The following is a 25670-nucleotide window of genomic DNA, read 5'->3' on the forward strand; positions in this document are numbered from 1 at the left end:
AAAAAAAAGGTGCAAACAATAATTGCGTATTTCCCCCATAAGGAGAGCTGTTCACTTCTTGAGAGGCATTCCACTCTGAATTGGTATCTTATGTGCCTGACTTATGCCAAGGCATCACCATTGGCATGTATTTGCACCTACCTTCTAGCAAGTGCAAAGGATATGCCTCCTAACCGGTGTATATGAGTCGCATTTTTGCGTGAACACACCTTTACTGTACTCGGCCTGTATTTGCATACCTCTTCTCTCTTCAGTCATAAGGAGGCACAGGTGCAAACTATGTGCAAGCCTGCATTGACACTTGTGTGTCCATTCTCTTTGTGGGCATGTGTAAAATTCCATAAGTTCAATTCTGTATCAAACCCATAGTGGCCTTCGTAGTGTTCCACACACAAAGTATACAGAACCACTTGTCTGTAATATGTAGGACTGTCTTGTGCCCAGGTCTTCCCCTGACATTGACAGTTTTGACCAATAAGAAGTTTTAACTCCTAATGCCGTACACAGGATCTCTCAGCAGTAACTTTCCTGTTTACTTCTACCTGTGTGTTATAAACAGATACAAACACATTCTCTTTCAGTGGAAAAACTCACTGTCGAAACAAAAATCCATTTTACTGTAAAATTTAGCAGGAGAACAGCAAATGTTCATCTGTTGGTTTTATTTTTCAAAAAATAATTTTATAAATTAGACTTAATGATGGCTGAGCAGATAAAACATTCACCTCTTGCTACTTTTGATATTTTACATTTTTATAGCTGTCAATAGTATGTTTCCTTGGCACCATTTTGTCTTCACTCCATTGAGTATGTTTGTACTCCAAATGCTAATTTTCCTATTGTATAGTGAATCTGGATTATCAGGATTAGTATGAATAGATACCAATAATCAAATAGGATGCAGGCGGCTAGGTTTATAGCCTAAATAAAGTGAGGCATGTCAGTATACCTGTTTTCTGTTCAGAAATTAAGGAATCTTTAGGATAGTTTCCTTGGAAATTGTTTTTGCATATAGGAAAGTGTGTGTAGAAATTAAGACATCTGTGTTATTTAGGGCATATTCATATACATGCACTGGGAATATCTTTTAACACTTTTCCATGCATTGTGCTTTTACCAACAGGAACTATTGGTACTGGTAGCTTGTTGTAACATATATGAGGAATATATTCACATATTCTAAAATTTTAACATGGCTTTGAATGCACATTTTTTAAAGGAGCGAGGCTATGAACAAATTATTCCTTTCATATTATGGCAGCACATGCCCTCACACATTATACCAGCCTAAACCCCAACACACTTTGCCAATAAGTGGATATGCTAGGAATCATCATGTTCCTACAATCAAAGCAATCAATTGCATTTTCTTTGACTCTGTTGTGGGTAATTTATCTTTTTTCTTTTTTTTTTCCAGCTCTTTTATAACATCATCAATATGCGAAACCTGAAATTACTCAAGTCTTTGCAATGTAGCTCAGCTCAAGGAATGGGCACTCCACAATGCAGCTCCATACGTACTGACACTGGAACCGTTATCATTGGATCCGGCTACGGCTATGTGGAGCTGGATCCCAATACGGAACAGGTGACTGATTCCTGAAAGTTTAACCATACTTGTATCTGTATTTAGTTTGGTGCTGATGGATTCCTACAGTGGTCCACAATAGTTTACTGCAATAATAAAGCTCCATCAACAAAAATATATTATGGCAAACTTTCCTTTACATTTTATGGTTATTGAATATAATTTACATATGACATACTCTTGGGCTTACCAGTAGAGCAGGAAAAGGGTTGTATTTTTTGTAAAAAATGTACACAGTGTTTAGAAAAGGGGAGGTGAGAGATTTTTCAATGGTTTCCATTTCATATATGCTTGCCTTTTATACAAAATGAATACTTTGCTCACACATACTCATATAAAACACAAGTTGCCTAAAGTTTAAAAAAAGCAGAGATTTACTCATATAATCAACATCTCCCATTATTCTCCTATACATAAATGTTGACAAAGTTAACAGCAGAAATTTACGTTATTTGTGCAAATAAAGATACAGTGAATTTCAGTGCAATGCAGAAAATAAATATTACAATTATTTTACAAAATAGATGCTGTTCTCTTTCAATCCATGCAAAATGTGTCCTTCAGACATTCCTGTATATTTTGAAAAAAAGAATCACGTGAACTAAACTTGTAGGAACTTTTTTTAAGTCTTAACTTGAAAAGCATTATTTCAGAATTAGAAATCATGTATTGTATTCTCTCATGACTGATTACCAGTCAATATACCACATACTTGCTGTCCATAAAGATCATGAAACACTTTAAACCTTTTAATCAAAGACGATTTGAATTGGGAACTTTGATTTACAGTTTTTATCATTATGACACATGTTGAATACTCACATTTATCAATGCATTTCAATTTGTTATTAACATCATCATATTCATGTAACATGTTAATGTATGTTTTTCACAGATCATTAATGATGTGTCGTTAACAGTTGAGAGCTTTTTACCAGAAGATGGAAGTGGTCACGTTGTTGGGATACAGGATGTTCCTGACCAGGAGTCAGTGTGTATTGCCACTTCCACAGGTGATGTCATTCTGTGTAGTCTCAATACTGGCCAGGTAATTTTCACAGGGCAGTCTACAATCTGTTTGTTAAATCAGTCCAAAATCTGTTTTTCTTCACCAGCTCATTGTGGACACAGATACAGTAGGGTTAAGTCCCACCCAGTGGGAGACAGGGCAAAAGAAAACAAGGTATCTTCTCCTTCCTGTAAACCCTTACAGCTCTTCACTTTTATAGCACCCTATTAAGAGGTAGGATACAGGACTGTTGGAGGTGGTGGTGACTGCTGCATTTTGAACCCTTTAAGTGCAAGACTTATTCTCCGTAGACTAAATGTTTTTTGACAATAAACATTGGGGGGGGGGGAACGGAGGGAATGATGCAGACAGCTACAAAAATGCCCTAGCTACTCTCTCCTCATAAAAAGGCAAAGCAGCAGATGAGACTGGGCATAGGGATAGGGACACGTCAGTCCCTAGTGCACCCTTGGATTTTTTGATTGCAAAACATGTGTATTATAGAAATTGACAGAAACTTGCAGACTATGCTTGCAATTGATTTTTCCAAAAACATTGTAATCATGTTTTTGTATAAAATGCTTTTATTTATTTGTAACCATGACCTGCATCCGTCTGTGGATTTTTATACTACACGTACTAGAGAAAATACATATGTGGCAGGATGGACCACCTATACCACCCTGTCTGTTGATGCTGGGAATCGGCTGGGCTTGCTTTGCCACCGTCCCCTTTCGTTATTCAGAAAACACCCCTCCTGCCGCAGTAGGAGGAGCCTGCTGCCACCACTGGATTACTTTATGACTTCCAAGACCACGTTCCTTCTGGGTAACTGTCGCTGCTAGTGTACTCCCGTGCTGGTACTCTTTGCCTGCTACCCCTGACTGCTTACTATGAATCGGGGTGCTGTGGATGGATCCCCCTTGACCTATCACACTGGCCAGAGCTGCTGGGTAGCAACAGAGCGGTGGCACTGGAGAGCTGGGTCCAAACCTCAGAAACAGCCGGAGGACATATTAGATTTAGGGTCTAATCTGTAGGTCACAGGATTACAGCAAGAAGTTGTCAAGCAGGGTCTTGAAGCAAAGAGTGATGTTTATTTCGCTCAAGTGTCCTGACAAGGACAATTTCACTGATTAAAGGTATCAGTAGTCAGGTCAGATGGAACATCAGAATGATACATTTCAGTTTTACAAGGGCTCCCTTTTTATACAGTTTTAGACACAGCCTCACAGGCTATTTTTATAGTCAGGATGCAATTTGTTTACCAAAACATGGATTAACATGCAATGCCAAGCTAACAATATTTACGCTTATATGTGATATCCTAAAACCTTGCTGTGATTCCTTGCATCTTATTTTTGGACACAGTGGACATCTGACAGTAAGTCTAATTACCCCTTCTTTCCCTTAAGGGTTATTGGACACTCACATCAAAAGGTCTAATCAACATGAGATTAGCATGGGTGTTTTCTTCCAACAGTTGCAGAATACACATTTCCCCCAAAGAAAAGAATTCCCCAAGAAAAGGTGCAAACCCCAAACAAGGCATTTCCTTACAATAGGATATACAAAAGACTTTCTAAACAAAGGCTTATTGTATCAGATGTATACATCAGAAATAATGCATTTCCTCTAGCAAGGTTAAAACCGAAAAAACAAATTTTCTCCCCTGGTCTCTGAAAAATAGATTTCCTATATCAAAATATACATAATATCAAAAATAAGTGCATTGGCAATTATATAAATAAGCGTCCGGCGCTATTTCCTTTAAGTAAAGTTATACCATAAGTTATTTCTAAGTGATTCAGTCATGCTATGCTTATGCTGAGGTGTAATATAAATACACAATTGCATTCAGGGACAACAGTTGCTGCAGATTAATGTGTTGGAGCTCTGGAAAAATCTTCTACAACTTGTCATCATGAATGCGTTTGCACTCAGGATTCAAATGAATATCACTTACCTGCATCTTCGAATTGAAGCATGCAATTCACAGGCTATGGCCAAGACTTCTCAGGTAATGTGCTGGGTTAGCACTACAGGGTCTGTCTTTCCTGTGTGCTACATGCTTGAGGTGAACATCTTGAGGTGGATTTTGAGAGAGTATGCTCTACATCAGTGGATCCCAAACTTTTTCAGTTCATGGCACCCTTAGGGTCTCCATAATTTTTTCAAGGCACCCCTAAGCCAAAATAATTACCAAGTAGTCCCCCGCCTTGCTTACCACTGGCCCTGGCCAAGGCACCCCTGTGAGATTGCCGAGGCACCCCAGGAAGGCTAGGCACACAGTTTGGGAACCCCTGCTGTCTACACCCAAAGGTACACCAGCAGCTAATGACTCATTCAAAGACCTGGTAATGTTCCTTCTAGAATCCAGAAAGGCACCTGCAAAGGTATTGTTCACGATTGAGAAACCCAGAGGATTGCATAATAGATGGGCTTGAGGCTCCTTGGGAGGCTGCTTTTTCATATATGCTTTTTCTTCTACATATCTTTTCTTATAGAGACACTCTTTCACCAGGCTCTGACAAATATAACATGGAATGCATGGCTTTTGCAGTCTTTTTTCACATGTAAAAAGTGATTGTTACGATGATAAAGGCCTGTAAGCCTTCATCTTTCCACATCTGTCACAGAGTCTGATCATGGTGTAAAGAACACTGCTGACTTCAAATCAATTCCATATGGCTTCTTTTTTTTTTTTTTAATAGTCAACTGGCACTCATCCCTTAGATGAAGGTGTTTTTGCAGATTATATGACATGTGTCCTCCCTTCAGAGATTTTGCACCTTCATGTGACTTTATTTTAGTGCTGAGATCGTTTTGATCTGCACCTACCTAATTTTTATTAGATTCCTCTATAATTCCACATTATGTTATAGGAGGCGGTGTTAGCAGTTTAAGTATGCAAGCCTGACGCCTTATTTCTCACAAGGATAACACAGTCCTGAGGACGGGTGCATCCTCCTTACCAGAAGCAATATTGGAAATACCTAAATTAGGAGTTGGTACCCTCTGTCTCTGGTCCGGTAACACAACAGTGGATGTTTTTGTTTCCTGCACTCCTCTGAATCAATAATTATTTGTTGGCCTCTTTGAGGGCCCCACTAAGTTGAAGGCAGCCTTTGCTCAGTTTGGTATTTTGATGAATTAAGTCAACAATTCGGAGTGTGTATTTGGAAATGAGGGGGCCGCACAGTTGATTTTAATCAGGCAGTCGCTATTTATGGGTGGTATGACACTACTTTGACAAAGCAGCTGTACATAGTGACTACATGGTCTCCTATAGGCACTCTCACTAAAGTCTAGAGAGCAAATGTAACAGCCTCAGTGAATGCATCATTTGTCAGAAAGCTTATACAGGCTGATTTGGATTAGCAGCATTTCACCTTTCTAGCACCCTGGCTTGGGAAGCGGTGAACTGGGGATGAAGTGAACTTTAAAGAGTTATAGTGGAGAAGGGGGTTCCTTGTTTTCTAGTGCTCTGCCTCAAAGGGGTTGAGTTGTAACCCCATAATACCTCCCTGTATACTTTGAAGAATAAGTTTTATGTTAAGTGCAAAATCCCTTTATTTCATTGTTCAACACTATATAAAACTACTGTTAGAATACTTGTCATTTGTTCCATAATGTTAACCCTTTGGGCTATGTACATTTATCTTTTACCAAAATATTTTTATTTTGCTGTACAAATTGAATTGCTTCCAATGCACTAAGGTTATTATTTTCTTTGTTTCTTACAGCTGGAATGTGTTGGCAGTGTGGATAGTGGTATTCTTACTATGAGTTGGAGCCCAGACCAGGAACTTGTACTCCTCATCACAGGTATATATGCTAAATCCTATATTAAAATTATTTGATATTTTTAGTTCAAAGCACTGAAACTCAAAATTATTTTTTTATAATGTTACATTGTTTTATGTTACAAAAACCTAATTAAATAGGAGTTAAGCTGGGTACACACCTATGCAATCTAACTTCAGATGCAATTTCTCTAGTGATTTCACCAACGATTGAAAGTTCTGATGAGCATGCAGATTCATGCGTACACACCTACACAATTTACCTTCAGATCTGTGATCTTTATCCCTCATAACCATCTGCTGAAAAAATCTACAGATATTTGCCTACACTGCTGGTCGTGACTGCATACACACTTCCACATTTGCCCAACATCGTTCCATATTGGATCCTGATTTTTAGGAAGTTTATAAAACCAAATCAACAGAGGCGATTTGTTTTGGTAAGATGATGATTGTGGGAGTGTATACACTTTTGCAATATCTAACCAAACGGTTGTGAATTGTGCAATGTGGATAGTAATTACATAGGTGTGTAACCGGCTTTAAAGAACTGAAAAATCAATTTCGTTTACCAACTTTAAGGGATGGTGGAGGGAGTGTGTGAGCTGGATGAACCAATTGCAAGTCGTAATTGCAGCTTGTGATTGCTGCTCCTACTCACTCGCCCTGCAAGGGACCCGGTCATTGCCTCTGCAGGTTGTGATTGGGATCCCATGCCTCTAGCGCCATGGGGTTGGGAAGGCACCAGACCATGCACAAGAGCCACGACAGTAAGGTAAGTGGACCCCCACTGGGAATAGGGAGCTAGCTTATAAGTTGCAGTTCAGCCCCGGGCACCAGGAGCTGCATAGGAGTGGCAAGGTATCTAGTTGTAAGTGAGGCGGTTAGATGGGGGTGCTCTGTTCAGGAAGTCACATGCTAGGCAAAGGATGCTATCCTTATTGTCTACCTCTTCCTTTGGAACGGCTTCCCTCACTGAGGTAAGGCTGCCAAAACAAGAAATGGACACAGCAGCCTTTCTCCCCCTGTACTTTAAAGTGTAGGGTCAGGGGGCTGTTGTTGACTAGAATTTTTTCAGTCACTTTTGCTCTGAACTTGGTGTTTGTTTTACAGTTCACTATTAAGCTTGTCAATGTACATTGCGGTTGTCTTCTGGAGGTCCCTTTGGGAGAGCCTTGGGAACTGATTCTTCCCAAGCTGTAACACACAGCAAGGGCCTTCAGGCTCCATTGCTGCATCTACAGATGAATCGACACAGGAAAAAGCTTTGCTGTGTCACTGCAGGGCCCTGGTCAGTTAATTTCTTACTTGATGGAATAGGTCGTTGGGAGTAGAGGAGTTTAAGTGAGCCATCCGGTAAAACAGAGTGTATGGGAGAGCAGGGAATCGGTAATACCTAACAATTATAGAAGTGGAAGTTGCTCAATTTATAGGCTCATAGCAGCTGCTTGAAGGGGTGGGGTTATCCTAAAGGGAACAAACACAGAGAAAAATCCCCCAGCACACTGCTATAGCCAGCAAAGGAGCTGTCATTTCTACTTGTACATAAAAATGCAAAAGTCTCAGTTGCACACATTTGCAAATGTATGTTGAAGCCACCCGCCACTCCACGGCGCTTTTGCTAATAGGGTGGTCCTAACTCTAAACACCGAGTGTCCCATATATTTGGGCCATACATAGATGTGTTTTTAATTTGAAAGCTAATTTACCAAGAGGTACCCCAGAAGCCTCCAAATAGCAATACAGTGCCAGCAATCCCCCTCAGCTACTGACACCAACATGCCTCTCGGACAAGTACAGAAGTTAAAGTTGCTCAGTCAATTTATAAGCTCATAGCAGGTGCTTTCAAGCATAATATCTGCCTAGGTTAGATGTTCCTATAGCTCACCTGGATAAGTCTCACCACCACTGTGTTTCCGAAGGCTGCTACTCTAGGGAGAGCATGGATAACAACATTGGTGCCATGCTAAATTCCATTATTATGATGATTGGTGTCTTCCTTACACCCCTGGCTTCAGCTTTGGTCAGTAAGGCAATGAAGAGGTGGTAGAAGTAATTAGCTGAGAATCTGCAGTCTTGCACACTCAGTAGCACAGTTTTGCTCACTTTGGTGGAGCGTTTCCCGGAAACCTCTGAATATCTGTGAAAACCGTCATCTAGGCAGCTTTTTTTGGGGCTGTGAGTTCAGCCTAAGCAGCCCCTATGGCATGGCAGGCCCTCGCTTTTTGTGTTTGAGAGGCAGACATAGGGCCTGATTCATTAAAGAAAGTAAGGCAAAAAAATTAGTTTTATCTTGGACAAAACCATATTACAATTCGATGGGTGCAAATTAGTTTATTATTTTGCAAATAAGGGAAATACTGGCTGTTTTTTCATGTAAGACACATATACTTGATAGCTGTATTTTTACACTGACATTTAAAGTTGATCTAGGACATGCCCTACCCCAATTATACATCTGTGCCCACATTTTAAATTTACCTCATCCTCCAATGCAACATGGTTTTGCCAAGGTGAGAAGTTACTATTTTTTTTTTTTTTGCTTTACTTTCCTTAAAGACTCAGGCTCATAGTTTCCAAAGGGACTTTGGAGTCCTTGCCCTTCTCTGTGGATCTGAACTGGAAAAGATTATTTCCCTGGCCATGGGGAAAAAAGAGTTTCTTTCTCCCTGACTACCAGATATAGTAGAACTAAGGTTTTTTTTTTAGTTATGTTTTCAAACAATACATGCCAATAGCTAGCTAACAAGGCTGGGGAGAGGGGACTTCCCTGTCGTGTGCCCCTGCCAAAGGAAGAGGTGACATGGTCATTACCACTAATTCTGGCTGTCAGTGCCGAGTAAAGCAACCGGACCCAGGATAGAAAATTAGGGCCAATTCCAAATCTATGCATAACCGCCCACAAATATTCCCACTCCACGGAATCAGATCCCTTACAGACATCGTAAGACACTGCCACTGCCCCAATCTCCATAGTCCCCCAGCATATGCAAGTGTGTAAACAAACGCCTAAGGTTGATAGCTGTAGATTTTCCAGGCATAAAACCTGTCTCGGTGAATCAGCCGGGAGATGACTGTGTTCAGGCGTGTAGCGAAGACTTTGGCAAGGATTTTTACCTCCGTTGTGAGAAGGGAGATTGACCAATAATAATCCGTTAACAGCGGGTCTTTATCCGCCTTGGAGATAAGAATCATCAATAACTCGGATATGGATGGTGGCAAGTCAGCCATCTCCAAAAATTTGTTGTATTGAGAAAGTGTAGGAATGAAAAAACTACCAATTTTTTTGTACAGCTCCATAGGCAGGCCATCGACACCCGGTGCTTTACTGCAAGAGAAGGCTGCCTCAAGCTCCTCCACCGTATAGGAGCCTCAAAACACTCTACGCCCTCCGTAGATAGTCTAGGGAGATGCACCTTGGCCAGGTAATCATACAATCGAGGTGCGGCGTACAAATCAGAATAAAGATCTCAAAATACGGTGGCTATCCGTTCCATCTGATGTCTCTGTGTTAACTGACCGATCAGTAAGTAGAACTAGTTCTAGCTCTGTTAGTCCCTCAGGAATGTCAATGAGTTATACCTCTTGAAGGTTATTGGAATGGAAACAAGCCCTTGGATAAACAGTCAAATTGACGGCACCAGTATCTCCCCTGGTAGGAGCATGTATGCGAAGATCAAGGTGTCTACCTTTGCGGGTTTATTTCAGAGAAAACTAACACTTTTGCCAGAGGTGCAGATCTTCTTACAGTGAGTGATGCATGTGCAGTCTCCATGCATCCCCCTGGCTGCTCCTTGGAATCTTAACCTGGTGCTGATAGCTTTGAAACACATTCCTTTTTGAGCCATTGGATTCTGTGGAGCTTAAGTTGGTTGCCTTTAAGAATACCTTCCTCTAGGCTATCTCCACAGCTAGAATAGTCTCAGAGCCCAGAGCTCTGTCTTGTAAATCTCCTTTTCCCTCAACCTTCTTTTCTGCCTAAGGTATTTTCCAGATTTCATCTGAACTTGGACATTCTGATACTGGACTTACATCAGGGTAGGTCTCCAGATGAAGAGGAAGGACCAGGGAAGTACACCGGATGGAAGACCTCCTGGTCCTCTATGATGCCAACAAGAAAGCCAGGCTATCCTCTAAGCTGACCATTGCCAGTTGGATTGCTACAGTAATTCACCTGTCTTACATTGGGACAGGGCATCCTGTTCCTACAAACGTGAGGGCATAAAATGGGGGACATAGGTCGCCCTCCCTTTACACTCTTTGTGGTTTCTGTTCATCCTTTTTTAATTGTTGTACTTGCCTGTCACCGCGCTCAATACCTCAGTGTTCCAATATCCCCCACTGGATTCAGAGAGAGAAGGATTTGATGCAAGTTCAAAAATCCCAGTTTAACATAATCAAGGTCATGTTCCCTGCTAAAGCATCAGCTAGGGAAAATGACACTTATAATAGTCTAGGATCCTGTCTCCTATTAGATTAGTTCATGCTGGTGATGGGTTTTTTTTTGGGTCTCAATAAATTTGAATGCAGAGCTTGAAAAAGTAGCCCTTTTTATTACATAAGTTTTGAGTGCAATAATTATCACAACTTTACCAGAAATTTATTTTTGTTTTCTAAGGTCAGCAGACGCTCATTTTGATGACAAAAGACTTTCAACCAGTTGCTGAAGTACCAATTCACCAGGAAGATTTTGGGGAAGGTAACTGGCTCTTATGTTTTTAAAAAAAGGTTACGGTCACTTTCAAATTCAAATTAAGGTTTCTGTAGTAATTCTGATTATTATTCTCCAGTCCTTAATGGTAGAAATTCCCATTCTGTGAGATATTCAAGCTCATAAAATAAAAGCAGCATTTTGAATAATAATTTTCTTTTTTAAATTAACTGAAACAGGGAAATTCATCACGGTTGGTTGGGGCAAAAAGGAGACCCAGTTCCATGGCTCTGAAGGAAAACAGGCCGCTCGACAGAAAGTAAAGGTATCATCATACCAGTAACATCATGAAAATATGATAATCTTGCTTTGTTTATTAATATATTAAATAGTATCTAACAATGCAAAATTGTGTTGTATGTTCTATATGAACATATATACTGAACAGTAGAGCATAGGGCTCATGTAGACCATATGGTGTATGCTTTCTTACAGTAGCATATCTAAATATTTATCATTGACTGAGGGCGAAATAATAAGGAAAGTTTGGGGTACTTTGTCGCAAGAACCCTGGTGCTCCCAGTTAAATTGAATATCCTTTTAAGTAAGCCCTAGCTCCTCACTCTGTATACTCCACTTCCTGTTACATCGGTTTAGCTTAAGTCCCCCCAAATGGGCTATGTTTGGGATGTACTGCAGCCTATTCTGTTTAATTACTTCTCCTATTTTAATTTGTTTTCTTTTACTTTTGAATCTCAGTTTTCTGCCTCCTACTCTGTGACAGCCGGTGGCTTACAGATCCGCAGAATTGCGGCTGTCAATTGCTGCTGTGTGTGTAGTGACAGCGCACAGCACAGACAGCTGTGGGCTGTCTGAAGAGATGGAACTGAGGTGCCTCCGCTGTCAGCACCCCTCTCCCAACAATGTTTTAGCCTTCCTAGGAGCCGGGCACAGTCGCTGCAGGCTGTGTCTGTCCTCCATTGCTGCATCTGCACAGAAGCAGCCGCGGCCAACACTGTGTGCAGGAGGAATGGCAGCAGGTAGAAATCAGCACAGCGCTGGCGGAGGGATGGGGTAGAAATCAGTGTGTACCCTAAGTAGGCTGTCTCTTACTAGGGGAAGCCATTAGTTTTAAAAAAAAAAAAAAAATTCTATATTATTCTCAGGGGACTGGGTCAGGATAGTGTTACTGAAATAATGAGCCCTGCTAGGCACTGAATTGGTGGAGAGGGTTGTCTTGCTGGATACCTGCCAATCCAGTGCTGGGCCCAGGGGGAAAGTGTTTTTTCCTTGGTCACTCCTTTGTGTGCAGACACCAGAATAGGCAGCCATTGTACAGCTCCAGCTTCTCCCTTTTTCTGTCCTGTATCCTGTAAGGTAATGGGTTGGGGTGGCTTTTTCACAGGGTTTTGTCCGTTAAGATTGTGGGTGAAGCTTTTCTGTATTGCAGACTCAATTTATGTACTTGATTTGTGTACTGCTTCTCTATACTGTGTTTTCACTGTTTATTTGACTGTTTTTTCTGTGTGTTATCTCCCATCTGTTAAAATGTCAGATAGGGGAAATTCCTTGTGGGTTAAGGTTGGGGTAACTTCTATGTTGAAGTTCATCTGTGCCACCTGTAATGTCTCAAGATCACATGGTGTGTGCTCCAGCAGGTTCTGGTCTTGATTCGGCAGAGCCCGTCTAGGCTCGCTCTCTTTCCAGTACTGAGGCTGAACTTGCCCAAGTGGTGCGGCTCAGTCTGTGGGTGGTCCTTCATCAAATTCCCCTTCCTCTGTGGCGAATGAGATGGATTCTCGTTCGCTAAGTCAAGGTCTGGCTGGATTCTGACTAACTGGCCTGGGCACGTGGACTTGCGTCCACAGTACAAGGTTTGATATAGGTCTCCTCCTTAGAGCGGGTGTTGCAATCTGCTACACTGTCCTCCTCACGTAAGCGCAAATGGGTGGTAGTACCCCTGCAGCGAAATGAGTCAGATTCTGACTGTTCTTCCCAGGAGGAGGGCGAAATAGTTATGAATACTAGCATGGACCCACATTCTGTGGTGGAGGACGTTTATCCTGATCTTCAGAGTGTGAAGGAATTAATACGGGCTGTGCGATAGGTACTTGAGATTTCTGAGGATGCAGTCCCTGTCACTGTGGAGCCTTCTTGTGAAATGGGAGGCGCCTCCACGTGTGGATGCTCCAGTTGTAAGGTTGGCCAGATTTACTACCATCCCTCTTTCCAGTGCAGCCACTCTTAAGATCGGTACAGACCATAAGGTTGAGGCCGTCCATAAGTCTATTTTTGTGGCTGCGGGGTTGGCGTAGGTCAACAAAGCTGTAGAAAACTAGTCAGAACGGCTGTCTGAAAGTTTGTTGGCACGGAGAGAGTCTTCTGAACTGCTTCCATTGGTGGAGCAAATTCAGAGGGCTACTGATCTTTTAGGGGAGATGGCCCTGGACGCAGGATTGATAGTGGCACAAATATCTGCCTCTGTGGTTTTGGCTTGTTGGACTCTTTGGCTTAAGTCCTGGGAGGCTAATGTTGAGTCTAAAAAGGCTCTTGATACAATTCAATTTTTTGGGCTGTATTTTGTTTAGGCCTCAACTTGACTCCATTATAAGTAAAGCAATGAGAGGAAAGAACACTTCCTGTCAATGCTTCCAAAGAACGGATCTCCAGGTTCCGGTCCTTTCGATCTTCAGGCAGCTTTCTCAGTCAATATTCTTAGTGCCAATCCTCCAGAGGTGCATTGTCCGTCCCCAGGGGTGGTCTGCGGCGTGGGTGTCAGGCCTGGTCTGCTCGACGTCCAGGAGATAAGTCTGCAGACAAGCAGTTCACTTGCCTTGCATTTTGCCATTCCGCGATCGGTGGGAGCCCGTCTTCTCTTGTTCAGGGATCAGTAGTTTCAGGCTAACATGGATGCCTGGGTACGGGGAGTTATAGACCGTGGGTACAAAATCGATCTGCTCTGTCGTTCTCCTAGGTGGTTCTTTACCATAGGTCTTCCCGCATGTCCACGAAAGTGACTGTCTCTGCAAGAGGCGATCAAATCCCTGATTTCTTTAGGTGTGGTTATTTCGGTGCGGGATTCACACAAAGGTTTGGGTTTTTATTCCAACTTTTATCTGGTGCCAAAGCCAGACGGCTCATTCAGACCCATTTTGAATCTGAAATCTTTCAACACTCAAGTCAGGGTGCCCAGGTTCAAGATGGAGTCTTTTTGGTCGGTGATTCACGACATGGAACGTGGAGTTCATGGTGGTTATGGCCATCAAGGATGCCTATATGCATGTTCCCATCTGGGAGACTCCTCAGGTTTATGGTTTCAATTTCAATCTCTTTCCTTTGGCCTGGCCACGACTCCGCGGGTATTCACCAAGATCATGGCGGTCATGGCTGCTCTGTTCAGGTCTAAGGGGATTAAGATCATCCCTTACCTGGACGATCTTCTTTTGAAGGCAGAGTCTCCAGAGGTACTTCGGTCTCATATCCAAGTATTGATCCAGACTCTAGAATCCCACAGTTGGATTCTCCACTTCAAAAAGACCAAGTTGATTCCATCCCAGCAGATGATCTTTTTGGGAGTTTTATTCGACACCCCACAACAATAGGTTTTCTTACCTCTGGACAAGATTCTGTCCTTGCAGAAGATGATATCTTTGGTGACAGCAAAACAGACCACTGTGCATTTCAGCAAGAGAGATCAGGGCAAGATGGTATAGATTTTCAAAGCGGTCCAGTTTGCTCAGTTTCACGCATGGGAGTTCCAGTTGGAACTTCTATCGAAATGGAACAAATCCCATCTAAATCTGTTGGGCCAGGTATTCCGCCTGTCTCCTCATGTGCATCATTTGCTTCTTTGGTGGTTGCAGAAACAAAATCTCTGCAGTGGTCGTGCATTCCCGATCTGGGATTGGACCTTGATCACAACAGATGCCAGCCTTTTGGGGTTAAGGGGCTGTCTCTCTTCATGCTTGGTTTCAGAGTCTTTGGACTCTGAAGGAATACAAGCCTCTAATTAATGTATTTGAACTGCGGGCAGTGTTCCATGCTCTAATAAGCACGCAACATTTGCTGCAGGGAAGGGCGGTGAAGATTCAGTCAGACAGTGCCATGGCGGTGGCATATCTCAATTACCAGGGTGGCACCAAGAATCCCTTAGCCATGCGAGAGAGACACAAGATCTTTCAGTGGGCCAAAGCTCACGTTCCAGCCGTCATGGCCATCTTTATTCCGGTGGTAGGAAATTGGGAAGTCGGTTTCCTAAACAGGGAGACTCTGCATTCAGGCAAATGGTCCCTCCATTTGGAGGTGTTTTGCCAGTTAATGGACAGGTGGGGTCAGCTGGACATCGACATGATGGTGTCTCGGTTGAATCATAAGGTCCACCTCTTCTGCTCCCGGGCAAAAGAGATCATTTGGCTGTCTCAGTAGACGCCATGTCTGTTTCTTGGCGATACCACTTAGTGTACCTTTTCCCATTGGTAGCCATGCTTCCACTGGGTGTTAAAAAAGGTAAAGAGAGAGGGTGTTCCAGTCCTTCTAGTGGTGCCGCATTGGCCTCTGAGGGCCTGGTACACCGACGTGCTCTCCATGGAGGGAGGTTTGGAGTGGCGTCTGCCGCTACTCCCAGACCTATTAACTCAAGGATCCTTTTGTCATCTAGGTTTGGGTTTGTGCTTTAGTTCCCTTAAGGGTCATGTGTCGGCTCTTTCCGTTGCGCTAAGGGTTTTTCCGAACGTGTGGTGCAAACCATGCTTTGTGCTCGGAAACCAACCTCTGCAAAGATTTATCGAGTCTGGAAAACTTTTATTGACTGGTGTAAAAAGAAGGGATATCCTACTTCTTTTTGCTTGGCCAGGTTACTTAGGTTTTTGCAGGACGGGTTGGATGCAGGTTTGCACGTTAGTTCTCTTTAAGATCAGGTGTCAGCTTTTTCGGCCAGCTGTGTCGGATGGCCATGTGGTCTTCAGTGCACACAGTTACTCTGTTTTACAAATTTAATGTGTTTACTTCCAAGGATGCGAGTTTTTGAAGACAGGTGCTTAATGCCGTTTCTTCTGAGTGTTCCCTCCCTTGATACGGCTTTGGGATGTTCCCAGTGTTCCCCAAAGAAAGACAGTGAAAATAGGATTTTTGTACTTACGTAAAATCTGTTTCTCTTAGTCCATTGGGGGACACCTGGTGCCCACCCCTAATGCTCTGGTTTCTCTTACTGTTTAATATGTTGTCTAGGTTTTAAGAGTGTTTTTTTTTTCTATTTTCCTGTTTTCTCTCTATCTCTGCTTTCTGTGGGCTTGGTTAAACATAGACTAATGTAGCAGGAAGTGAGGTATAGAGAGGAAGGAGCTAGGGCTTAATTAACAGAAGTTTTAAAGTGCCAGTTCGCACTGTCCCTACTTTATGCCCCCAATGGACTAGAGAAATTTTTTGCTAAAGTATAAAAATCCTATTTTTATGACCATTAAAAAAGATAAAGCAGTAGAAGAGGGAAGAGCATGATAATGTGTATGTTTCTCTGTTTCCTTGTATAATATGTTTGCTTTACTGGCTTTCTGTCTCATATATAGTTTTCCTTCTCTGTGCTTCCCTTGCTATATTTGCCTTTAATAGGCACATTCCTATGAAGGATCGTTTGGCTCGTTAAAATAAAAAAATAATAGACATTATTCTATGTCTCCTATATTTTAGACTGTTCAGCCTGCTTTGCCCTGGGATGACCTCAGACCTCGAGTTACTTGGAGAGGGGACGGGCAACTCTTTGCAGTGAGTTCCATCTGCCCAGAAACCGGTAAGAATGTCTTAAAGGTCCAAAACGATCAAATCATTTTGACAAACTTTAAATAATTTACCACTCACGTCTCACTTTCATTGAGTAAGTGTGCATTGGAATATTTGATTGAGACAAATTTACTGATTGCTTAAATGTATTTTTGTATCTTTTGGAATTGTTAAACTTCCTTTTTAATAAGAAATTACTTCAAATATGGAAACATAATATACTTATCAGATCACTTTCAGGTATATTCTGAAATATCCGCTGGTTCCTTAAACCTTTAGAATTTGCAAAGCTTTGTGAGAATGCAACCTACGAATTCACATGTTGTGTTTGGAATAAACTGCATAGCATTTTATAGTCCAGGGGGAAAATGTATCAAGCTGAGAGTTTTCCGGTGGGTTTGAAAAACCAATCAAATTCTAGCTATCGTTTATTTAGTACATTCTACAAAATGATAGCTAGAATCTGATTGGTTGCTATAAGCAACATCTCCACTTTTCAAAACCGCTGGAAAACTCTCAGCTTGATACATTTACCCCCAGGACTTATTTATTGTTAATGCTACATTTGGCATTAACAGTATGCTAAAACAGAAGCTGCAGGGAGAATACACTGTAGTATTGTAAAGTTGTGGACATTATTGTTCCATTTTAATAATATAGAGCCCCGTCTACCAGTTCATTACTTTTATTTTTATTTTTTATATTGATATTTCACTGGCTTTTCTGTTTTTAAATTATATTTGTCTTTTGGTCCCATTTAACCACTCCAGTATAGCTGGAAATAGTAAAATACAAACAAGGTGGTATATAACGTAAAATGTGGTAATGCAAAAGGAAGCTTGAGATCCACAGCTTATGAGCAGTATAAACAAAGATCTAAATAAACAATATATCAACAGAGTGTACTGTTGATTTGATGGGAAATAAAGCAATGTTTACATTGTTAAATGCTCATTTTATTTTTGTAAACACCATTAAATAAGTAGCACTTAGGGGCAAATTCAATTCGACGTTCGACAGAGACACATAGTGTCAGAGCTTTTACCGAAATCTCAACTTATTTGCTCTCGCGTCCCTTAGATGTGCGAGGGAAAATGAGCTGAGAGTTAGCTGATACTAAGGTCATATCAAGTATCATTTGCTGTAATTGGTATGACATAATGGACTCTATTCTTTATTGAGGATACATTTTGGGTTTGTTTGTTTTTTCATTACATAGTAGTCCATAATTTTGTCTGCTAAGAAACTAACTATATTAGTTTCTAGTGATTTAGAGCATGCTGCAGTTGATAGCAGTCTGAAAGGACAATAATACAGCCTTGTTTTCTCTCTGGATCATTACACAGGCTCCCGCAAGGTCAGAGTGTGGAACAGAGAACTCTCCCTACAGTCAACCAGTGAATCTGTGGAAGGCTTGGAACAGGCTTTGTCCTGGAAGTGAGTTTATTTCTCTTAACACTAAAAGACCAACTTTTTACTTTCAAGCATACTCTTTCTTCTTATCTGGGGGACACTGCTGCCATAGATTGTGAGAATGGAGGTGGAGTTGGCACTTAACAGGTTAACTTTGTTAATGTATCAAAGATGACAAACCTCTCCAGTCTTAGTTAAGTGCCCAAGGGAGTTGGGCTTACTTTTATGACGGGAAGAAATTATTTTCTTTTTTCTTCTTAATTTAACTTATTTTTTGCAGCAGTGTGCTCTGTTAGCTTACAGAGCACACTTATTCAGAAAATCAGAGCCAGACGGCTCTCACTAACATCGGAAGTTATTTTGTTTTTATCTTTTAAAACAGTCAGCGCTGACAAGCGGCTTATAGCCGCTGCCAGGCTGCTATAGGACCATGATACCAGCGCTGCTTACACGGCAAAGAGCACCGGCTAATCGGATCGGGGGCTGCCATATTGGATTATACCAAGTCCCCTCCTTGGCAAAGGAGGGGGGGTACTTGGGCATGCAATCAGAAAAATGGCCACCAGAAATCTGCTAATAGCGACTGCTACATAATATAGATGCAGCAGAAAAACTTGAGGAGGAGCAGGAAAAAGGTGCAGTTGGTGGGTACTAAGGACAGAGTCTAAAGCAAGGGAACTATTCCAAGGGCACCAAACACTGGTCAGGAAAAGAGCAGCAGACATTCTCTGGTTACACTAAATTGCTGACAGACCTCTCCTGCTCCATAAGACATCTTAGCCTGATTGGAAGGCTAAGTACACTTTTCTTATATCTATATATCATAGATAGGGATATATTGAAACAAAAGTTGATGTTGCATAAATATATATATATAGAATACTAATTGCATAACACATAGCCTTTGCAAGGGATACTAATTTTTGCCTCTGTCATAGATTAGTTAGCATTTATCTGTTTGCTTGTGAGTGATTGCCTGTATTTCATTATTTTACTGTTATACTGTTCCCTTAAAGAAAGTCTCGGGCAAAATATTATACCTGTTCCAAGTGTAAAGATAAGTTACCAATGGGACTACAGGTCCCAGGGGTGCTTTGTGCTGACTGCAGCAGGGGTACCCTGGCTGTGCAGGCTCAGGTTAGCACACTGTGTATATATCGGGAGCTTATGATTTCACACAATAAAGTTCTTAATGAGACAGCAGATTGTCTTAGTTCACTATATTCCTGTAAAAATAATTCCTCCGTGGTGAATAATTGTGGAGTAACTGATCAATGTCTTTGTTTGAAAATGTCCAAGACTTTGTCTGATCCCTCCGATATTTTCTTATATATACGAAGGAAAAAACAGAAAAAGACAATTCAGCAATAATCTCTCTCATTATATGATATACACTATAACCTCAATAAGGCTTTTAAAAAATACAAATTGAATGTGTGTATATGGGCAAACACTCCTAGTGCGCACCACATGTAGGGTATACCTTGTAGTCCTTGTGAAACCCGCTTGTAGATCACCGCTGATTCCGGGACTCACCCAAAAGGAATTTACTACGCTGACAGTCTCTGTGAAACCCGCCCGTGGATTACCGATGATTCTGGGGCTTGCCTGAAGGGAATTTATCACGCTGACGGTCCTTTTGAAACCCGGTAGGAGTGAACTTGCTACGTACACTCTAGGATTGTCTGAAACCTTTTTTATGTTATTGTATTTTATATATATTTTTTACTGCGTTTGCTACCTTATGTCATGTTGGTCAGTGATTATATGAAGTATTAAAAAGCGTACTTGAAGATAATGCACTATGTGCTTTTTATGCTCACTTGTTTTTCATATGACATTTGAAGTTGAATATACACCGCAGAAATTGGGATCTTAATGATTGACTATTCGTGCCTTAAAAGAAAGCAGACTGGAAGGGGTTTTCTAACCCTACCAATTTTATATTTTACTATTTATGTTGTGATAAACACTTTGTGAAGTTGCACTTTTATATACCCTACATGTGGTGCGCACTAGGAGTGTTTGTCCATATACACACATTCAATTTTTATTTTTTAAAAGCCTTATTGAGGTTATAGTGTATATCATATATTGAGAGAGATTATTGCTGAATTGTCTTTTTCTGTTTTTTCCTTCGTATATATGAGAAAATATCGGAGGGATCAGACAAAGTCTTGGACATTTTCAAACAAAGACATTGATCAGTTACTCCAGAATTATTCACCACGGAGGAATTATTTTTACAGGAATATAGTGAACTAAGACAATCTGCTGTCTCATTAAGAACTTTATTGTGTGAACTCATAAGCGCCCGATATATACACATTGTTATCTATTCTGTATTGTCTTGTAGAGGAAAGTGGTTTCTACAGTGTCATATTAGGGCAGCTATATATGAGAGCGCTGATAAAAGCCACAAACTCTGCTTATTTAATATCAGGTTAGCACACTGCCACTAGCGGAAATGCCAGCATGGGCAAATGCCCTGACACATGGGGTTGAGACATTGGTTAAGCTGCTATTTAAACCAACAAAGATTCCAGCGGTTGCGGCAGTTCTCCCCTCTACCTCTGTAGCAATTGACCCCCTCCTAACAGGCAGGACTACGGGGGCCACAGAGTCCACAGACTTAGGACAGGCTGGGGCTCCATCTGTCCTTACCTCACAAGACCCTCCCTACAGGAGAATCTGCTTGGTTGGCTTCCCTAGTTAGAGGACTTGATAAATTAAACTGGTTCTTGGATGCGCCAAGACCCTTACCCAAAAATAAGCGACACCAATCCACTAACCCCCTTCTGACCCTCTCTGATTCGGAGGTATCGTCAGAAGAGGAGGGTGAACTGATAAAAGACTCTGATTCTACACAGGTCATAGACCCAGAAGAGTCTTCCAGATATCATGATATTAATGACCTGGTGGTAGCAGTTCGTCAGACATTAGGTATTCTGGATCTAGAAGAGACTAAAATAGCAAAATTCGAAATTGTTCCTTCTTGCCCTGCATCTCAAGGAGGCTTCCGGATACTTATACGAGACCACCCAAAATGCAGCCTCCATTTCTTCATCTATTTCTGCAACCGCATTAGCAGCCAGGAGAACTTTATGGCTCAGGTCCTGGGATGCAGACACGGAATCAAAAAAAGTCGTTTGAACCACTCCCTTATTCAGGGGAAGTGTTATTTGGCCCTGAACTGGACAGCTTAATTTGCCAGGCCACAGGAGGCAAAAGCATCTTCCTCCCAGTAAATGTCCCAAAACCTAGGACACCGAGGTTTGGTTTATTTAGACTGTCCTTTCGTGGGGGCTCTGCTGGCCCGGGCCAGACACACAGACCAAGAGCTTCGGCCTCTAGAGGACAATCGTATAGAGGTAGGTCTTCCTCCTCCAGGAAACGATCATCTCCCAAGCTTCCAGAAAAAGTCAGTTTGACAGTCCCCCTCCCCTCCTCATGGCTGCAGGAGTGGGTGGATTTCTGCTACTGTTCAGAGATCAGTGGGCAGCATCCTCAGAAGATTGCTGGATTCAGAGGATCATGACGAGAGGATACATGATAGACCTATACGGTCCGGCACCGCGTCGGTTCTTCGCAACCAGCTTGCCCAGCGAAAGAGGCGATGCCTACATGTATTGCCTCTCTTCTTCCTGCCGGAGTCATCTGCCAGGTTCCGAAACACCAAAAAAAACAGGGGTTCTACTCCAATCTCTTTTTGGTCCCAAAGCGGACGGCTCGTTCCGAACTGTTCCAAATCTAAAGCAGTTAAACCGGCACCTACGAGTGGTCAGGTTTAGAATGGAATTCCTCAGGTCAGTTATCAATGGACTGGAACTAGATCAATTTGTCTGACTACCAATTCAGAGCTCTCCCATTTGGCCTTTCGACAGCACCAAGAGTGTTTACAAAACTAATGGCAGCCTGTCTTCATTCCAGAGGAGTGCAAATAGTGCCCTTTCTGGACGATCTGCTCATAAACGCCTCCCCAGCTCTCCTGGTGAATCAGCACCTGGTCCTCATTATCAGGACCCTGGAGATGCACGGATGGCTGATAAATCAAGAAAAGTCACAATTGATTCTGTGCCAGAAAATGACAAAAGGTTTTCCTTCCGGAGGACAAATCTCAATCCCTGAGGAACCTGACTGCTCAGGTTATGACCTGCCGCAGACCGTCAGTCCACTTGTGCATGCGTCTGTTAGGAAAGATGGTATCGGCTTTTGAGACCATTCCTTATGGGCGCTGCCTCCAAAGGGACCTCTTGATGAAGTTTTCAGGTCCCCATCTGAGATTAGAGGGACAACTGATACAATTGTCACCAGAGGCGAAGACTTCCATCAGATGGTGGACGGTCCAGGACAATTTGACAGTATGAAGGTCCTTTGCCCCATGGTCCTGGATCTTAGTAACCACAGACACCAGCCTGACAGAATGGGAGCTGTGTTACTTCAGTTACGGCTCCAGGGACTCTGAACCACTCGGGATGCTTCTCTTCCCATCAACATTCTGAAGCTAAAAGCCATGCTTAGAGAGCGCCCAGACGATACCTCATGGACACCCAGTCTGTCTGCAGTCCGACAATGCGATGGCAGTGTTTTATGTCAACAGAGATAGGGGGGCACCATGAGCCTGGGAGCAATGAGGGTGGCTGCTTAGATCTTTGACCTGGGCTGAGAACCACATTCTCGCTATATCAACAATTTTTATCCCAGGAATCCAAAACTGGGAAGCGGACATTTTCAGCCGGCATGTGATATTGTCGGGGTCTGGTCCTACGATGGGTGGTTCCGGACCTGGACTTAATGGCATTGTGTTACAACAGGAAGGTATCTCAGTTTTGCTCTCGAGCAAGAGACCCCTTGGCAGTTGTCATGGAGGTAATAACGATGCCAAGGGACTTCAGGTTGAGATACCCGTTTCCTCCCATCCCTATGATTCTCAGAGTCCTTCGACAAGTGAAGCAAGGGTGACTCCCAGTCATACTAGTGACTCCCGCTTGGCCAAGGCGAGTTTAATATGCAGAAATTCTGGGGCTAGCGGTAGGTCCAGATCTGAAACAACCTCTTCGAGAAGACCTTCAGCAAGGACCTGTCACACATCAGGAATTGACTGTGCTCAATTTAACGGCATGGCTATTGAGGCCACCTGTGGAGCTCCAAAGGGTTCTCTCTACGAGTGGTGAACACCCTCATTTGGGCTAGAAAAACAGTTTTGGCTCCTATTTACCACCGCATCTAGTGATCCAACATCAGATGGTGTGAGAGCCGAACATTCCACATGGCTGCCTTTCGTCTTCCGCAGTTTCTGGCTTTTCTCCAGGATGGCTTGGATTACGGGCCTTTATCTAGGTTCACTGAAAGTACAGATATCTGCCATTTCGGTATATTTTCACCTGCGCTTGGCAGACATTCCGGATGTCAGGACCTTCTTGCAAGGAGTATCCAGTCTCCATATGTTCCTCCAACGGCCCCCTGGGATCTCAACCTGGTGCTTAATATGCTTTAAGAGCCTCCTTTTGAACAATTGCGCACTACAGAATTAGGGTTCTTTACTATGATAGTGGTATTTCTACTAGCTATTGCATCGGCTCATAGAGTTTCCGAATTGGGTGCTCTCTCATGTCGTGAACCATATCTTATCTTTCACAGTGAAAGAACGGTTCTCAGAACAGTTCCCGCTTTCCTACCAAAGGTGGGGTCCAGCATTCATGTGAACCAAGAAATAGTGATTCTGGTACTTAAGGGTGACCCACAGTCTTCAGGGACAGATTCCATGGAGTATCTGGATGTGGTCAGGGATCTATAAATTTATGTCAGGAGGACATCAAAGATTTGCCGCACGTATTCTTTATTTGTTTTTACTCCCCAAACGAGGATGGCTGGCCTCTAAGCAGTCGATTGCTAGGTGGCTTACTTCTACTATTAAGCAGGCTTATGTCAGTGCTAACAGACCTGTGCCAGATCGTATTGTAGCCCTTTTTAACCGTTCAGTGGGGACGTCCTGGGCTGCACAAAATAGGGCATCAGCTGAGCAGTTGTGCAGAGCAGCCACGTGGTCCTCGGCCTATACTTTTACCAAATTTTATCAATTCAATGTATTTGCGTCAGCAAACGCTGCTTTTGACAGTAGTGCTCTACGTGCCGGGCTGTCAGAGCGGTCCCTCCCTTAAGGGGGCTGCTTTAGAGCATCCCCATGGTAGTAGTGTCCCCCAGATGGAATCTGAGAAACGGATTTATTGTAAGTATAAAAATCCTCTTTTTCACTATTTAACTCTCAAAATAGATGAGAGATCATTTATGATAAAAATTGTGAGGAATAGTTGTCAGCTGGGTGTCAGGGAAAGATACAAACTCATTGTATGTAATCCATTCTTCCAAATGATGGATGAGTTCATGTAATGGTTTTACCTTTCTTGTTGATATTGGTGCTAAAAACTCTTCTCATCCGAGAATTGTCCACAATAGTTGCTTCTTCCCTTGTAATAGCTGCATTAATATGCAAGTATTTCACATATGATAGAGGGATTTGAAATCTGATATTCCAATAGTTATGATTACAAGCATTGGGAATTAGTGTCTGATATTGAGGGGACTCTTAAACAGCAGGTGCACTGAAGTAATGGTTACTTTATATAGTCTGCACAGTGTTCTCTTTTTAGAGAACTGGCTGTGTAAACCCGGAGCCAGTTGTATTTATTAAGATGAGTGGGAGCTGCCATATTGCTTTAACGTAGAGTAAAAAAAATAGGGATAGACATCAGTGGAGCACTGTCCCATGTGGCCTGTTTTGGAGGTAGAAGACATGCTTGACAATATCGGAACACAGCGTTTCTTAAACATAGTGACTATGTATTGTTTTAGTTTAAAGTCCAATAGGAGATTGGATCTTCTCCTTATAAATAACAACTAAATCTTGTGAAGCATGCATAGCCCTTTCCATAACTCGGGATCCCTAGTCTGCAATATTCATATTATCACATGTTCTCTATTTTTATTTAATATTAATAATAATTATAACGAGAGCAGAGATTAAAACTAGTCATACATGCTCCATATAAATTTATTTTAATCTAATTATTAAATTAGTGGCAGTTACCGTAAATTCGTTGTTTCTGCCGTGGCGCAACCTGAGGTGGAGAAAAAGAGGGATGCGGGAGGGTGGAAGGGGGAGAGAACACAGTGGACGGTACAGACAATATACTTAGATGCTTATGTGCTAGCATTTGTTTATAGCTTATTTTGCAGTTCTGCGTCTATAGCCCTTTTGCCTAGTTTATAGCTCTAATGCGGTGTATATTGTTGTGATGGTGGTACCGTTACCAGTGTGGTGAGTGGCTTATAGCTCTGGTGGTATAGCCGGGCGGGGGTGTTTATTGCCCTATGCTTCCTCAGTGTCTATATCTCTGGAGGTTAGGCCGGCAGAAAACGGAGCCTTAGCGA

The 25670-nt window shown here is 42.2% G+C and overlaps 1 protein-coding gene across 2 annotated transcripts in view; it reads left to right on the forward strand.

Annotated features, from left to right (window-relative positions):
• ELP1 (elongator acetyltransferase complex subunit 1) overlaps positions 1–25670 on the forward strand; it is a 106224-nt gene that overhangs the window by 770 nt on the left and 79784 nt on the right. For both annotated transcript variants that reach the window (XM_075204624.1, XM_075204625.1), the window contains exons 2-8: positions 1418–1588; positions 2484–2636; positions 6344–6425; positions 11022–11102; positions 11294–11379; positions 16737–16836; positions 18173–18263. In XM_075204624.1, coding sequence (XP_075060725.1) covers positions 1439–1588; positions 2484–2636; positions 6344–6425; positions 11022–11102; positions 11294–11379; positions 16737–16836; positions 18173–18263 — 743 coding nt within the window. In that variant the 5' untranslated portion in view covers positions 1418–1438. The remainder of the gene's footprint in view (positions 1–1417; positions 1589–2483; positions 2637–6343; positions 6426–11021; positions 11103–11293; positions 11380–16736; positions 16837–18172; positions 18264–25670) is intronic.

This window comes from Mixophyes fleayi, chromosome 1, assembly GCF_038048845.1.
Source record: "Mixophyes fleayi isolate aMixFle1 chromosome 1, aMixFle1.hap1, whole genome shotgun sequence".
Taxonomy (NCBI): Eukaryota; Metazoa; Chordata; class Amphibia; order Anura; family Limnodynastidae; genus Mixophyes; species Mixophyes fleayi.